The 17725-nt window shown below is 34.1% G+C and overlaps 1 protein-coding gene across 1 annotated transcript; it reads left to right on the top strand.

Moving 5' to 3' along the window:
* The first annotated feature begins 5482 nt into the window (after positions 1–5482).
* LOC112082011 lies at positions 5483–6115 on the top strand. The gene has a single exon (XM_024149096.1). The coding sequence runs from the start codon at positions 5483–5485 to the stop codon at positions 6113–6115; it is 633 nt and encodes a 210-aa protein (XP_024004864.1).
* The last annotated feature ends 11610 nt before the right edge of the window (positions 6116–17725 follow it).

Raw genomic sequence — 17725 nt, 5'->3', positions numbered from 1 at the left:
AATGGGTGTAGAAAAAAAAAGAAATTATGAATATATTTGAAAATATGTTAGGGAATTGAGATAATTTTAAATAATTAATTGTCTATTACATATATTTTTTTCCTGAATGCAACAATCAAGAATTGTATATGTTTTAAAATCATAAACCCGCATAAATATAAAGATATCTATAAACTAAATTTGATTTGAATTTTTAATTGATATATTATTTGATTATTTTTTAAATGTTTTATATAAAATTATTTTAAACTATAAGTATATATAAAAAATTGAAATACAAAATCTAATGAAAAAAATTGATATTGTAGAGTTTTCTCTTAAATATGTCAACAAATACAATACAAAATTCCGCGCGAAGCGCGGATCAGCTGCTAGTTTATTATATAAAGACTCAGTTGAGTCTCACAAGCTTGACACATCAGCACTTATTTTAATGACATATCAGCTCACTTATTTATTATTAAAAAAAACTAAATTAAAACTAATTATTTTTATAGTCATTTTCCCTATAATTTGATTATTTATTATGATGGCTTTTTAACTTCAGCTTTTAATATTTTTTATTCTTAATGACGCTTCAAACATTGTTAATATGAAGATTTTTTTTCTACATGTTTCAACGCATATATGAAGAAGAAAAAAAGTAAAGATAACTCAAAATTTTTTGATAAATCTCCAATCTACAACTTTAAATTGTAACTTATGCAGGTTTCTATGTAGAAGCCTACGACAATAAACGTTTTCCACAGATCCACAGATTTAGATTTATTTCTTAGTTATGGTCAAAGACATTGACGGTAACACTCAATTGTGTTTGTTTAAAGGAGAAGAATTTTGTTCGAGAATTTTATAAATAGTAAATATATAGCAAGACGACATCGAAACTTGCTGTGATCAAGAACTCTCCTTTTTTTTACTTTACAGTTTGAATGTTAATTTGTTACATACATTTCTCAATTATGGTGACTATGAACCTATGAAAGATGATTAGTTACTCTGAGAATTACTGATAAACTTTTTTTATCTTGCTTATTTGGGTTCTCAAAAGAAAAATTTGCAGCTAATTTAATTTTTGTTACTAAACATTTTTTTACTTTATGATCATAAAAAAAAAAAAAAATTTACTATGACTTTTCATATTTCGGTTATTAGGGAATCTATAGGGGTTCGCTTAATAAAGGGAAGAGGATCAATTATATTGGCAAATGGTTAGCTTTATATTTCCAAGTTGATGATGCAGTGATCTTCCTAACATGGTTTAAATAAAACACTATAACAAATCAATGAATGCGATACATGTATGGAAATCAAAGTAAACAAGCGATGGAAACAAGCAAGGAAAAAAATAGAACATTTGTTTAGGTAAGTTAAAGATAACTAACACGCACTAAATTTAGTAAACTTGAGTAACCTTTACAAAAAAAAAAAACATTCGCTAATAGTTTGTTCTTCTATGTTGAATTTAATTCACATAACAGAAAAAGAAGAAGTTTCTATCATAAGATGAGTGGTATAATGATCATGTAAACTACTCTGATTTGAAGAACTATTTGATGCCGCAAATTTCTTTGCGTTTGAATAATCATGAGAATTATCTTACTACTTTTGATACCAATAAAAAAAATTATAGATTACATATCTAGATTTGATGGGTTCTCATATCTAGATTTGTTTATGATGTTCTAAAAAAATGATGTAGTCTTGAAAAAAGAAATTAACGGTTTTTAGTAGAGAAAAGTTTAATAAGCTTTTTGAAGATAAAAGAAAAACTAATATAAAAGTCAACCAAAATAAGAACACCTTAAAAAAATATGTAAAACTAACAAAAAACCAATAAATTTATCCAAAAAAAAAAGCCAGTAAAAAAGCTAATCAAAACAAGAACACCTTAAGAAAATAAGAAAAAAATAATTTTTTTCTACATAAATATCTAAAAACAACCAAAAATCTAAATTTAATTTAGGTTCTAAACATTAGATAAATAATAATTAAAAAAAAACCACGCATTTGCGTGGGTAATCATCTAGTATTTATCATTAACGACACAACGATGGAAATATAAATCTCTGCAATAATTTAAAGTACGAAAAAAATAGCAAACAACTCTATATCACTATATGTACCACATTCACGATAAAAAATCATAATAAAATGGTTTTATTTGCACTACTTTAGAATTTTTTTGTCAATTCACTTCCATTTAATCTTCAAATTTCGTGCTCACAATAAGCACTTGGTTAACAAGAACAATTTAATAATTTTCAGAATATATAAGGAAACATATTTTTTACGATTTAATGCCGTACAAATTATCAAAGAACACTAACAGTAGAGATTCAGTGACAGATAACTCAATCTCCAAATTCCAATCCATATCCACAAGAAAAACACATCTTCCTAGTCAAATAACTATTTTCAATTGAATCGTCAATAGTATGGTGAAGATAGAGAGACAAGTCACATCCTATGTGGGAAGAAGAAACATACCAAACCCCAAAGCTATGTTTTTGCTTTGTCAACATCCTTCACTCCCCCATTAACCCATTGTTTCTGTCACCCCCACCCTTCCAATTCTCATTCTTTTCAGATTTTCAAAAACGTTTTAGAACCAACAAAATAATTATAACAAGATGAAGATAGTTTTTCCTGTCATAGACCATCTTTCATAATCCTCATTTTATTCGTTGGCTATCTTCCCAACCACAAATTCGCTCTGCATAAACACCTTTCAATAACTGAACCAACATATGCACTTGTCCCTCGAATTTATTTCCTCATCAAATCTTCTTGTTTTCTTCTTAATTGATTAATTAATGCGTTCAGTCAATTCTCTCCATGCATATATGAATTGGGTTCTAGTATCTTATCTAGTTCAAGTTCTAAAACATGCGGTGTAAATATAAGGAAATTTTTTTGTGGATGCTATTAACGTTTGAATGATGTGAAGAGTGGATATAATATGACTACGTGGATCTATTCTTCACTATACTTTGCGGATTTTATCTATGCAAGACCTTTTTTTGCTTATCGATGCAAGACTTCCTCTTAGCTTTTAGCCATGAACTTATAGTTGATCTAATGGATATGCTGGAGAATTTATTTGATTGCTATCATGACAAATATTTAGCTTTTGTTTTACTTGTGATGTATAAGTAACTTAGTAAAATATATGTGACTGGCTATTCCTATATTTTTATGTGACTCACCAAAACTAAAGGATAAAGGCCTGCTACTTGGACTGTAGAAGTGTATATATAATTTGTGTCGAATACTATTCTAAATTCCAACTATTTTATATTTATGTTTATCTATATGATCGATATTTGAAGATATGGCTTTAACCAGAAAATAAAAGCTCTAATGTTGACGTATATTCAATCTTTGCCACATATCAAATACTAACCGACCGATAAAGATTAGACAAGGTCGAAATACAAATCAAACCATTTAGATGCAAATAATAGAATGACACATTGATTTGAATGAATCTTCAGCATCAGCTTTGACCGATGTACATCGGTTCTACCGAATTGCAATGCATACGTTAGTACAAATATTATTAGAGCTAGTTAGGGCACACCTATTGAAAGGATTTAGGGAAAAAGATGTGTTTGTATTGATTGAAGAGAGTATTTATACAAGTATGTAGATCCTAAACCTAATAGGATTAAGCTAAATTAGATTACGCTAAATACAATCTTATCTCAATAATCCCTTCAAGTTGGCAGTGAAATGTCTTGAATCCCCAACTTAAATAAAAGATAAATAAACGTTGAGGCTGGTAAAGCTTTGGTAGTAAGATCAGCAGGTTAATCGTTGACATGAAACGATTTAGGGAAAATGATGTGTTTGTATTGATTCACAAAAGAGAGTACTTATACAAGTATGTAGAAACTTAATAGGAATAAGCGCTGAACTAGATTATGCTAAATAAAAATATTTTCTTATCTCTAATATATTACGATCTTATTTCAATACCTATAATACATATTATAGATTATTTCCATATGTACATATGGTTTCTTAAAATTGGATATCACTAGTGGCTAAAACACATAAAAACAATCTATGAACTAGCAAGTCGGAGTAACGAGCACAATCCAAAATTTATTTGTTCATGCCCGTAGAAGTACAAATAATACTAGAATGTAATGTAACTAAGATGATATGATATATATCATACCACTAGTACATTAGTCCAAGAAATAAATGTTCGATATAGTATTTGATAAGAGAAGACTAGACAATAGGAGACAGGTCCCAAAAAAAAAAAAATAATAATGAATGACTGGTAGAAAGAGATTTATGAGATGGTCCGGGTTATAACGTTAGGCCCTTTTCATAAACGTACAGGTGTTAGATTATACTATAAATCTGTTTTTCCTGTGACCACAACATATTGCAATTGACCACGTGGGTTTATTTTCCAAATCAATTCAATTTCTTTGGTATATAAGGAACTTTATATGTATGCTAAACAAGGCAATTAATCCTTACATCTTCCAATATATTTTGGCCCCTACATTTTAAACACAAGTTCAGACTAATTTCAAGACTATAGAACCATTATGTTTCACACTTCATAGTGGCCACATTGTGGACCAAGTGAGGTTGATCCAAGATCTTGACGACCTCCAGTGAGATATCTATTAGTAGAAAGAGATTGTATGTGATCTAAATCAATTCATCAGTTGTAATAACATATTTGATAGTTTTTTTTTGGACAGGCATATTTGATAATTTATGTGTGAACACTTTAGTGGTTTGACGGTCGAGTAATTCCTACATTTTAATTCACATGATCCCATTATGGCACGTGACATCTCACATCTATCATAGATTTTTGGGTTGGTAGAGTAACTCCTATTAAAAATTATATTTTAGATGGAAAATGCTAACAGCATTACTGGCGAGTCTTTCTCTTTTCTCTCTTTCATATTTTTTAGAGAGAGAGGGTGACAAATTTCGATCATAGATCGGATTAAAAATCTGGCATGTCCAGATACATTTATTGTAATATATTTTTCTACTTCATCGAATAATAAATTCTGGCTTGGTCCAGATTTTCTATGCTCCATCTCTTCCGTCGAAGAATATCTCTTGTAGATGAGGCGGCAATGTACATATCTGATGGCAAGTGCTGGAATTCTCCTTCTTCAATTTTTGGATATTAGTTTTTCTTGGTTGGGAGTTAAGATATCCCTAATCCCCTATTAAGAAATATTGGTGTTTGAATAAGTCTTAGTCGTTGGTCTATCTCTACAGTCAAATAAGTCATATTCTTATAGAGTTTAGTTAGCTGAATTAGTTCTTATTTTCTAGCTATTTCTGTTGTTCTTTGAATCGATTGTAAGGCTTTTTAAAGTCGTCATTGTTAAGTCAATAAAATATTTTTTTTAGTCTCAAAACTTTGACTACCACATTTGGTATCAGAGCCGGTGAAAAGGAACAAACGAGTATAAGAGAGTAATTCAAAAGAGAGATGGCAAATTCTGAGAAGTATGTGCAACCGGCCATACCAAGATTTGGTAGCCACTATAATTTTTGGTCCATGACCATGACCATGGAGAATTTTCTCAGAAGCCGAGAGTTGTGGAGTCTGGTAGAAGAAGGAATCCTGGCAATGACAGTCGGAACATCAACGAGTGAAGCACAGAGGAAAGCGGTGGAAGAAGCCAATCTCAAAGACTTGAAGGTCAAGAACTTTCTATTCCAGGCGATTGAGAGGAAGATTTTGGAGATAGTTCTTGACAAGAGTACCTCAAAGGCAACTTGGGAGTCAATGAGAAAGAAACACCAAGGCTCTACAAAGGTGAAGAGGGCGCAGTTACAAGCACTAAGAAAGGAGTTTGAATTGCTGGCCATCAAAGAAGGAGAGAAGATTGATATCTTTCTGGGGAAAACCTTGGCGGTGGTTGACAAGATAAAGATAAACGGTGAAGTGATAGATCAAAGCACAATCGTATGCAAAATACTCCGATCGTTGACGGTGAAGTTTAACTACGTGGTGTGCTCGATTAAAGAATCAAATGATCTGAGTACAATCAGCATTGATGAACTACATGGAAGTTTACTCGTTCATGAGCAGAGAATGAATGGGAAGAGCAGGCTTTGAAAGTGTCTCAAGAAGAAAGAGCAAGTAGAGGAAGAGGTCGTGGATTATTCAGAGGAGGTTGTGGTAGGGGAGAGGAAGAAGCTCATTTAATAAGACTCTTGTTGAATGCTTCAAATGTCACAATTTGGGACACTTTTAGCACGAGTGTCCATAATGGGAAAAGAAAGCAATTTATGCAGAATTAGAAGATGAAGAAGAATTGCTTTTGATGTCGTATATGGAGAAACATAAGACGAAAAGAGATGAAGTATGGTTTCTTGATTCAGGTTGTAGCAACCATATGACCGGGAGCAAGGAGTGGTTCTCAGTCTGGAAGAAGGATTCAATCGTACAGTGAAGTTTGGAAACGACACAAGAATGTCTGTGGTGGGAAAAGAAAGTGTGAAAGTACAAGTTGATGGTGTTACTCAAGTGATACCTGATGTGTATTATGTTCCAGAGCTTAGGAACAATCTGACAAGCTTTAAACAACTGCAGGAGAGGGGATTAGCAATTCTAAGACGCGACGGAACCTGCAAGGTGTTTCATCCTAATAGAGGCATAATCATACAAACTAACATGAGTGAAAATAGGATGTTTTTCCTTCTCGCTTCAATGCCGCAGAAGAATTCACTATGCTTGCAGACATAAGAGGTGATGAAGAAGGAATCTCATCTATGGCATTGTCGGTTTGGACACCTAAACCAAGAAGGGTTAAAACAACTTGCACCACAAGAAGATGGTTGTTGGTTTGCCTGCTCTGAAATCCACCAAGGAGATCTGCATTGTTTGCTTAACTGGAAAACAACATAGAATATCAATTTCGAAGAAAAGTTCATGGAGAGCATCAAGACATCTTCAGCTAGTACACTCGGATATATTTGGACCTATCGCTCCAATTTCACACAGTGGCAAGAGGTACATATTGAGCTTCATTGAAGATTTTACTCGAAAAACCTGGGTCTATTTTCTTCATGAAAAGTCCAAAACGTTTGCCACGTTTAAGATTTTCAAAGCAATTTTAGAGAAGGAGATTGGTGCTTTCATAAGTTGTTTGAGGACAAATAGATGTGGAGGTTTACCTCTAATGAGTTTAGAGAATTCTGTAGAAATCACAGCATCACTCTGCTACGAACGACAGCATTCACACTCTAGAAAAACGGAGTTGCTGAGAGGAAAAACAGGACAATTAGGAAAAACAGGGTGTGAACACACCCTGTTTACTAAGGCAAAAGGAAGTAATATTATAATTGTCAGCTTATATGTTGATATTTTAATATATACAGGAAATGATAAAGCTATGTGTGATGAGTTTAAGAAGTCAATAATGCTAGAACTTGAGATGTCTGATCTGGAAAAAAATGAAGCATTTTCTAGGAGTAGAAGTGAAACAAAGTCAAGATGGAATCTTCATTTGTCAAAGAAAATATGCTCGAGAGGTCTTAGCAAGAATTGGAATGGAAGAAAGCAATGCCGTGAAGAATCCCATTGTGCCTAGAACGAAATTACGGAGAGATGAAAATGGCGAAAAGTTTGATGAAACCATGTTCAAACAGTTGGTTGGAAGCCTCATGTATCTGACCGTGACGAGACCTGATTTGATGTACAGAGTATGTTTGATAAGTAGGTTCATGGCTAATCCAAGGATGTCACATTAGCTTGCTGCAAAGAGGATTTTAAGATATTTAAAAGGTACCGTTGAACTTGGAATCTTTTACAAGAGAAGTGAGAGTTACAGTCTGAAGCTCACGGCATTCACGGACAGTGATAATGCCGGCGACTTGGATGATCGGAAAAGCACGTCGGGTTTTGTATTTTTGATGGCATCTGGAGCAGTCTCTTGGGCATAAAAAAACAACCGGTTGTAGGACTTTCCACTACCGAGGCAGAGTACATAGCTGCACCATTTTGTGCTTGTCAATGTGTTTGGCTCATAAGAGTATTTAAGAGGACTGTATTTGAAGAAAAGTCTGCGACTGTGATTAATTGTGACAATAGCTCTACCATTCAATTGTCAAAGCATCCAGTTTTTCATGGAAAGAGTAAGCACATTGAGGTGATGTTTCATTATTTCAGGGAATTAGTGAGTGGTAAAATTGTTAAGCTGGAACATTGTCCAACGGAGAATCAAGTTGTAGACATTTTTACAAAACCATTGAAGCTGGAGCAGTTTGAGAAGTTACGAGGATTGTTTGGAGTTGTTAACTGTTTCTGAAGTAAGCTAAATTCAGATGAATTAGCTTAAGGGAGGGTATGTTGGTATTTGAATAAGTCTTAGTTGTTGGTTTATCTCTGCAGTCAAATAAGTGATATTCTTATGGAGTTTAGTTAGATGAATTAGTTCCTATTTTCTAGCTACTTTCTGCTGTTCTTTGAAATGATTGTAAGGCTATTTAAAGTCGTTATTGTTAAGTCAGTAAAGTTTTTTTTTCAGTATCAAAGCTTTGACTACTACAATAAAAGCATTTTTAAGGTAAATGATGGATATATCTTGAGTTTGAGATGATCAGAGGTGGTGTTTACGAAGAAGAAGTCAAAAACTGCTGGCCTTAGAAGTACACAAAATCTAATCGGAGGAGTATGTAAATTGAGAAGATTGAGTAGTTTAGTGCTTCAGCATGGTGGTCAACGTTGCATGGCTGAAAATTTTCGTTGGCGACTGTTGAACAGCGGTGCAACGCAATCATCGGTAAGCTTTACATATGTCTTTTAGCTTGTGTAGGGTTTATAACACGTTTTCGACAGGTGGTAATGAGGTTCAATTAGGCGTAATGTATATTTTGTATTGGATTTTAATTTATTTGCGTTGTAAATTGTTTTGCCTTTTTGGGCTTACGTTATAAAACGAGTAGATGACAAAAAAAAATATTGGCCAAAAAATGCAAAATCTCGATTTGATAAAAATAAAAAAAAAATATGTCAACGGAATATTATAAGGAGAAAATTTGAAATTATACAATTGGCAAAAACATAGAATCAAGTTACTGGTAGAAATGAGGAATCATACTTTTTGGCAGAAAAACACAATCTTGCATTTGGCAGAAAATTAGATAATTATTGTTTTACCAGAAAACAGAAACTCACATTTTGGTAGAAAACACATCACATATTTGTGTGTTTTTGGAAAAACTACAAAGAAAAAAACAATCGAGTGAAAATTTACTAAAACAATTGAATTTTTTGAAAAAAAAAAATGAAATGTGTCTAACCGAAGACACATTTATTCACCTTTAGGTTAATAACCCTTTTAAATTTTTTTATTGAAAATCTGATAAATGGGTCTATAAAGGGATATATTTTTTTATTAAAGATCTGCTTAGACCTTCCAACTGGTTAAACTATGTAGTTGTACTCGATCAATTAGTTATTTATATATTGTTTAGCCAGTGATTCAGTTAGAATCACATGTAGCAATAATATATTAGAACATCAACAAAAGAGTTTTTTTTTTTAAGTGAAGTGAAGTCCTGATTCTGATCACTTCAAGTTTTCTTGGATCTTAAAAAGTGAATAGTGACTAAACATGCATTACATTTAAAGTTTATATGGTTTATCTTAAGCTATATATATCGTACAATACAATTTAGTTAAGAAAATTATATCATGAAGAAAGTCAAAGTTCATTTATATCCTAGTGGTTAAATTTGTATTAATTGATGATTAGAGTAAAGTTATATAAAAATATTACAATTGGAGAGATGTATTAAAAAGGTCCTACAATACACAAAGCATTGACATAAATAAGAGAATCGGACACTGATATTATGATTCTTAATGTTGGTGGAACCAGAGACATGGTTAGCACCTCCCTTTGCTTAAAATATTTTCAACGTATTTTATTTCTCAAGAGAAAATTCATATACTTTTGTAAATGTAATAAAGTAAGACACTGTTTAATTTTTCATTTTTTATGTGGCCATAACAAATAACTTAAAAAAAAGGGAAGTCGTAAAAGAGGAAGGAAAACACATTAAAGAAGAAAAATATGAAGTGGACCTTTTTTGCCTAACTTAATCATTGCACTAACTAAGCCTCAATTTTATTGGATTTCTTCCTCGTATTTTTGTATGCAATGATGTACCCGACAAAATGTTACTTCTACTGTCAAATATACCATAAATTATATCATGGAATCCTAAAGGTAAACATTGGTATAATTTCGAACAGGTGTAAAGTCCAAATGATCACAGTCAGATGATGAGATTGGAGCGAAATTTCTGTAGTTTATAAGAGATTTGACTTTGAAGAGAGATTGACTTAAAATGAACAGATCGGTGACTGTGTTTTTTGTATTAAATAGTTTGGTGTGCTTTCAAGATGTGTTTTAGTGGTTTGCTAAGAGAGAAAAATAAGTCCAAAGCTTAAAAAAATCCTCTTATAAATGAGCTTTTGCAGGTATTTATAGTCGGGTTGAACAAGCAGATCTCCGCGTATCCAAAATAATATGGCAGCTGCAGTGTCTTTTGGGGGTATACTCCTCGAACCTCGCACTCGAGCTGCTCTACAGCGAATAGGTAATTATGAGTTCATCGCCGAATTACTGTACAGATAGAGCAGATAGAGCACTGATGGCGAATTACCTCTCTATAACGTCAACACAGTAGGCCTTGTTGATTGGATATATTTGACTTCTTCTTTGATTTAGTCGACCGGGCCTTAATGTTGAAATGGGCTTAACTAATTTGAGGTGCTAAGACTACCACCAACAACAAGATCTTTGATATAATTTCCAATGAGACAAAGTGTGAGACCTCGATCCCATCTTTTCTTTTAGAGAACCAGAGGGACCGGTTATCACTTATACTGAGACCCCGATCCCGTCTTTCATTTGTATTGGCTTTCAACTCTGAATGCTCCAACCACTCTTTCAACACCCACTCTTTAGGCCCATGGGCCCAACGAACTCTCGTTAGGTCTGTTGGCCCAACATCCTCTTTATAGGTCTATTGGTCCACTACTATCCGACGGTCAGTGCGTTAGTCCGGAAGGTTTTTAAAATTTTTCTACTGTCCCTGCAATCACCATGTAATTTTTTCTCCTGCTTTGTCTTCACTCACACGGTACTGCAGATCACTTTCCAGTTGGTCACCCATCCTGAAACTGCTCTAGCTTAAGCACTCTTAACTCTGGAGTTCTTTCAGTGCCCAAAAAAATAGACATAGGTAGCCAAATCAATTCTTATAAGCCTTTCTGCATATACTAGAAATTGGGATGTTACAATTCTCCCCGATTTCCAAGGAATTCGTCTTTGAATTCTTATTAACTCAACTATATCCCAAGATGCCATTCGGATCATGCCGGTTGGCTAATCTCGCTCTGATACCAACTGTGAGACCCCGATCCCGTCTTCCCTTCGGGGAACCAGGCCGAACGGCTATCACTTACAGTGAGACCCTGATTCCGCTTTTCATCTGAATCGGCTATCAACTCTAAACGCCCCAACCGCCCCTTCCAGTGAGTCCAACACCCTCTCTTTACGCCCATGGATCCAACGTCCTCTCTCTAGGCCCGTTGGTCCACCACTGTCCGATGATCGATGCGTTAGTCTGGGAAACCCGTAAGATTTGTCTACTATTCCTGCAATCACCCAAAATCTTTCCTCGTGTTTTGTCCTCATTCACACAATACCACAGACCACTTCCTGGTATGTCACACATCCTGAAACTGGTCCAACTTAAGCATTCTTAATTCTGGAGTTCTCTTAAGACCAGTGTCCAAAAATATAAGTGCACTTTAATAACATAAATAGCTAAATCAATTGTTATAAGTCTTTCCACATATACTAGAAATCGGGATGTTACCCAAAGAGTTTCTTTTGATAAGTGTGACAAAGAGTTTAAAATTTAATTTGTTACATTTATAAAATAAGAGTAATTTGATTAGATTCATATAAAGAGCCTCTTAATAATCTTGGACTCGTGATCAAGGTTGTAGCCTAATCCACTAATGCTCTCTTTGCTTCCGAAGGGGGATGGATGTTTGTCAGAAAAAACAAACATCTATAAGAATATATTCGATTCAAAATAGGTATTGAAAATTCGAAATATAAGAAATTATAGAGAAAACCCTCTAAATCAGACCTAAAAAGGTTAGTATTTTTTTTAGTCAGAAATTCGTTGACAAAAAAAAGTTAGTGCAGTAAAAACTTTATAAATTAATAATATTAGGAATTTGGTATTTTATTAATTTATAGATTTATTAATTTATAGATTTCAAATAAGAAATATTTCTTATTTCTTATTAATTTTAAAATAGATTTTTTTTAAAAAAAATTATAGTCTTTAAAAATTTCTTAACTAAATTAAAGATGAGTTTCAAAAAGAGTTTAATTTAATAAAAAAATTAAAATTACTGAATTCATATTTTAATAAATTATCTCACTTATTTGTCTACATCAAATCTTTATGATAATTATTAATTTATAATATTAATAAGACTATATATTTACATAATTGTTTTGTTAAAGTTATTATCTTATTATCTTATCGAATTGTATCATATTTTTAACTATCCTAACTCAGAACCATGAAAAATTATTAATTTATAGTGTTTATTAATTTATCGAGTATTAATTTATAAAGTTTTTACTGACTATTTCATGTGTTCTTATATGTTCTTATAAATGAGATCCATATAGCCAATATACACCTTTTGGCGTTATCTTTTTCTTCAATTTTTTTTGTGTATATCCCCCGACTCCTTAATACCGCGGCAAATGCTGTTGCAAAAGAGGCTTTCCGAGCTTGATTGATTTACTAAAGTTTAAAGTTTGACAAAAAAACAGCTTTGTTCTCTTTTCTTAATAACACCACAATTTTAGTAACACTTTTCTAATACCTAATTGGCTAATTCGATGAACTAATTGAAATTGAACTTCATCTAGAAAGAAAAACATGTTCAAAATCAGTATAAAGCATACATACAACGTTTTTTTATAAAAAAAAAATACTCTATCTCAATTTACATGATCTGTTCACCTTTACTATTTAGACGTAAAATTTTAAAAAAAATTTGAACTGTTCACGTCACGATATCCAAAAACTTCAAGATCTTTTGTTTGTTGTAGTCAAGCAAAACTATTGTTATATTAAAAACAATATTACAAACTAAGTCATTTTGAATTATTGCCATTTGGCTCTTCCATGCCAATACTGCTGCGAGAAGAGCATCTTCTTTTGTTGTTTGTGAAGCTTTCGGGATTGTAGTGTTCCTAGTTGGTTAGTACTGTATGTGTTATTGGAGAAACCGAATGATGTTACACATGATGTTTAATGAATGCTATATTTTGAAGATTATGGTGTTTTTTTTTTGTCAAAGGTCATAATACCTAGAACGGTTGGAGAGTTTAAACTGGTGGTATCGAGTTTACATAAACCGGTGTTTTTAAACCTATTTTTACCTTAAATTTAAAAACAATACCAAAATCACCATATATTCAAGAAGTATGTATCTGTCAAATACACTCATTCGACAAGTTTTGTCTTGTGGTAGTTTTTTTTGTTTCATCTTAGTTAAAAAGCAAATGCGTTCAATTCAAACTAGAATCCGACCTTAACACTCCAGAAACAGCGTAGATTCAATTGCCAATCTAGGGAAAAGGAAGAAAAAAAAAAAACTAAAATCCTCTGTACCTAAACATGAACATTCCAGAAAGAGACATTTCTTTGACTGAAAATCCAAACAATACGGCCCCTTCATTTTTTTATCTTGGCACCAGAGCCTCGTCTTGTAGCTTTCTTCTCAGAGGCATCTGCTGCTTTGCCTCTGCCTATGCCTTTACCCGCTGCCTTTCTTGAACCTGAGCTGGAAGCTCCTTTCAAATCCACTTCAACCTGAATCCCTGCAACCCAATTATATAGGAATTAGAAATGATGCTCAAATGTGGAGTAAAGAGTTTGGCAACTCGTCCTCGTTTAGGCTTGACTGCTCTTCTGAAGAAAAACAATGCTGATCAAAATTAGTAAGAAGACTGACCTCTAGCATTCAGATTTTTCAGATCTGACTCCAGCTTTTTACCATTGGTTGCTTCTTCTGGGATATCAACAGCCCAAAAAAGAGAAACCCAGTCAGGAATACATCTGTTCATTTTATAATGTCTTTCTGAGGCTGTCATTCTATGATAGTTCACAAATATGTACAGTACCTGAGTCTTCAGCGTCTGATTCATTTTCTACTAACAGTTCACCATCATCATCTCTCAAACTTTCTACAGTTGGTTCAAGCATTGCAGCTATTCTCTTCTTTGGCGCTTTTTCACTCCCAGAAGCTGAACCTTGTCAGCAGCACGTACCATTCTGGTTTTATTCGTCTCATTATATTTTTTAGTCAAAGCTGTTTTAACTGTAGGTGGGACACCTCCAATGGACTTGCATGTCCCTGATTTGTGAAGTTTGCAATACATTAGCAAAAGTTCGTTGTCCCAGCTGTGGCAGTGATATCCCGTGGGAAAAAGGAATTCGTTTATACCTTAAATTTTGCCAACTCCATAATAGTATCAAAGTCCTCCTGGCTTATGGGGTAGGAGTTCATAAGTTCAACAACTTCTGAAACAGCTTTGTTAGGATTTGGCCTCTCAAAGTTCAAGCTTAGAGTTGTCTCTCCCACGAAACACCAGCCACAAAGTAAAACAGAGCAAGAACGATATGAAGAAGATATAAGAACAGAGCAGAAAAGAAATGTGAGCACACACAACATTTAACGAGTTCACACCCATAAACTGGGGTCGCTACATCTCGCCAGGATTTCTTCCCGGAATCCACTAGAAGATAGAGTGTACAAAGAGATCCCAAACCCCAAAAGCCCTCTTACAAAGGTTTCTCTAGGTTCTCACTCTTTCACTCTATATCCCAAGAACACTCACCAAGTTTACAATTTTAGTGATCTTCTCTCTCTGTTGATGTTTCTACATTGTGCTGTGTTATCTCTCTAAGTTGTTTGACCAGCTTACACACAAATAGACCTCATGTTCTTTTGCATCTTCCACCAAATTCCCTTGTCTTGGCTAACAGCAATTAATGCTCGTCCTTATCTAGTAGTTTCATAGGAGACAAGACTACTTTTCCTTTTGCTTTATCAGACCTCCATCAACGGTTACTTCCTTGTGGTCCTGCAATTCTTTGGTCATGTGATTCTTGTATATTGAGCTCACAACTTTTTCTCCAAATCTTTCCCTTTTGTATTTTGTCTTGATTTTCATAGCTAATTCCAACAAATCTCCACCTAGCAATGAGAGATCAAACAAATACCAGCTTGAGATAGACATGATCATCTAGTTTAGTGGATTCCTATCCTGGTTCCTGAGTATGATTACTCAGACTTGCTCAATATTCACACCACTGAACCTGAACTACCAAAACTTCTTTATATCACGAGATTTGTGAAAACCAGCTTCAATACAAACTAGTATTGAGCTCAACTCTCCACTGATCAGTTCTTGATGCTTTCAAATCTTGAATGCCTGATAAATTCTCAGCAAACCCCATTAACCAGTTTAAATTGCCATTAAAGCCAATTAACTACATCAGAACTCTCCATAAGCTCCACTAAACTTTCCAGAAGCTTTGTTTGCCTTTGTTTCTCTTCAACCTGATTCCCTCACTGGCCTTTTTGATTCTACTTATGTGCTTTAAGTCTTGAATCAAAATTCCTTGAGATTTATGTGGAGCAAACTCTGAATCATACATGCTTCAAACCTGAAACAATCTCTGATTCTTCTCTCTGCTTAAAACATACCAGCCTTGAACATCTCTTGTACCGCTGTTATCTCTAACATAACACGCCATCCAACAACCCTCAATTTTGAACAGACTTTCGACACAAACTTGGTCCAAACACTGTGTTGAAACAGATCTGTTTACAAACACATTCTTCTTGAATCAAACACAAAGAACAGAAGCACCTTATCCTCCAATAAGAAACCCTTTGAATCTTCTCGGAGACAACCCCAACAGCCTGTTTAAAACTACTGCATAACCTGAGATTGCCTTCACATCAGCCTGTACGAACCAACAGCACTGAAACATCTTGTTTGTCAAAACCGTTCTGTTAAAACAGAACATCCACCAGTAGATTTTAAACACTACTAGCAACCTCAAAACTTGTCTCAGATCAGCATAAACTTGTGATAACCTGAGACGATCATTTACAGCTCCTCCTGCACCAAATATAAAACCTTTGATGCCTCCTTTAGCCATAAAGAATACCCTGCAATACTTCAACCAGTATACAAGACTCCACCAAACAACTTGAAGTCAGCTTTTGAAATATGTCTCACATCCATGTGAAACGCCTGAGACACCAACGTATAACCCTTATCACTTCACTCTAGAACCCTTGAAGTCACTATCTCGCCATGCATATGTACCCTGCATCACATTCACCTATATGCAAACTCCACCTACCTTTGGCACTAACATCTTAACCCTCAAAGATCAGACTGAATCTTAACCTTATACTCATGAGCTTTTTTTAAGGGTGCCTACTAATAACAACTCACTTGAACTTCCTGCAATTGAACCCTTTTGAAGATTCATCCACCAGACCTTCTTAAGATGCAAATATTTGACCCAGAACATTGCTTGTTCTGCTTTTCCGATGCAGCTTTTACCCTCTGCATTCTGATCCTATCTTGGATCTCAATTCAGTTGCAAATACGCAGTTCTCAACTCTGAACTTGCTCAAAAAAAACTGCAACTGATTTCCAGATATCTTTACTACCATCAAGCGATAAAACAAAGCTTCAAAAGCTTACCTTTTGACCCTGGTTGCAACCTGATTAGCTTGAACCTTTAGACATCTTCTTTTTTTTCTTGGACCCCTGTTTTCTTCACACACTTTATCCTTGTGTACTTAACTGTAGAACCTCCTGCAGCTACATCCTACAGTCTCCAAGAAAACCCTCCAAGAACGCCAACAACGTTTCCATGAACAAAGTTTCCCCACACAACTAACCTCTCAGCAATATACCCTTGCAAAACCTGAAGTTTATCTCTTGCTGCATGCATTTGATTTATATGTAACCAGCCTTAGAAACTCGTCCTAAGTTGCTCCTTGCTTTCAATCTTATGATATGAAGCTCTACCTTGAGCTAAAATTCCTTGGAGCTCTATATGTCTCATAAATTTTAACTCCAAACTTAATGAAAAATCCTTCTGAAGACAGCTATTTCCTGGACTTGAATCTTGAGGCCAAACTGTCTAACTAAGCTTTCAACTCAACCAATAATCTATTTCTGTTCCAGTACAAACCTGCATCAACAACTGCTACAGACTCAGCACCATCATTTCATCTGCTCTGAAATAACCTTGTAGCTGCGATCATTGATGATCCACCAACTGTAGACTCTTAGATTCACAAGAATCTAACCTCTTAATACTGAGACATAACCCTGCAACAAATCCTCTTTAAAACTCAACCAGTGACCTGATCTTTGCTTCATACCCATTCTGCATCTTCCCTTTCAACATGAATATTTCATCTCTCACCTTGCAATAGAATCATGAGGTAAATAAAAATTTATGTTTTTTTTTTATTTTAGTTCGTGCTTTAAATGTTTTTTCCTTGCTTCTAGACGTTCTTCTTATGTAAATTCATTGCCTAATAGTTCTTTCCTTCAAAAATTTTATGAATTTT

The sequence above is a fragment of the Eutrema salsugineum genome, unplaced genomic scaffold, assembly GCF_000478725.1.
Source record: "Eutrema salsugineum unplaced genomic scaffold, Eutsalg1_0 scaffold_1, whole genome shotgun sequence".
Taxonomy (NCBI): domain Eukaryota; kingdom Viridiplantae; phylum Streptophyta; class Magnoliopsida; order Brassicales; family Brassicaceae; genus Eutrema; species Eutrema salsugineum.
Note: the sequence above shows the minus strand (reverse complement) of the source record. Positions and strands in the feature narration are given on the sequence as shown.

What these genes read in the sequence shown, in the direction of transcription:
- LOC112082011 (XM_024149096.1), top strand. Translation starts at nt 5,483, where the DNA reads ATGGCAAATTCTGAGAAGTATGTGCAACCGGCCATACCAAGATTTGGT.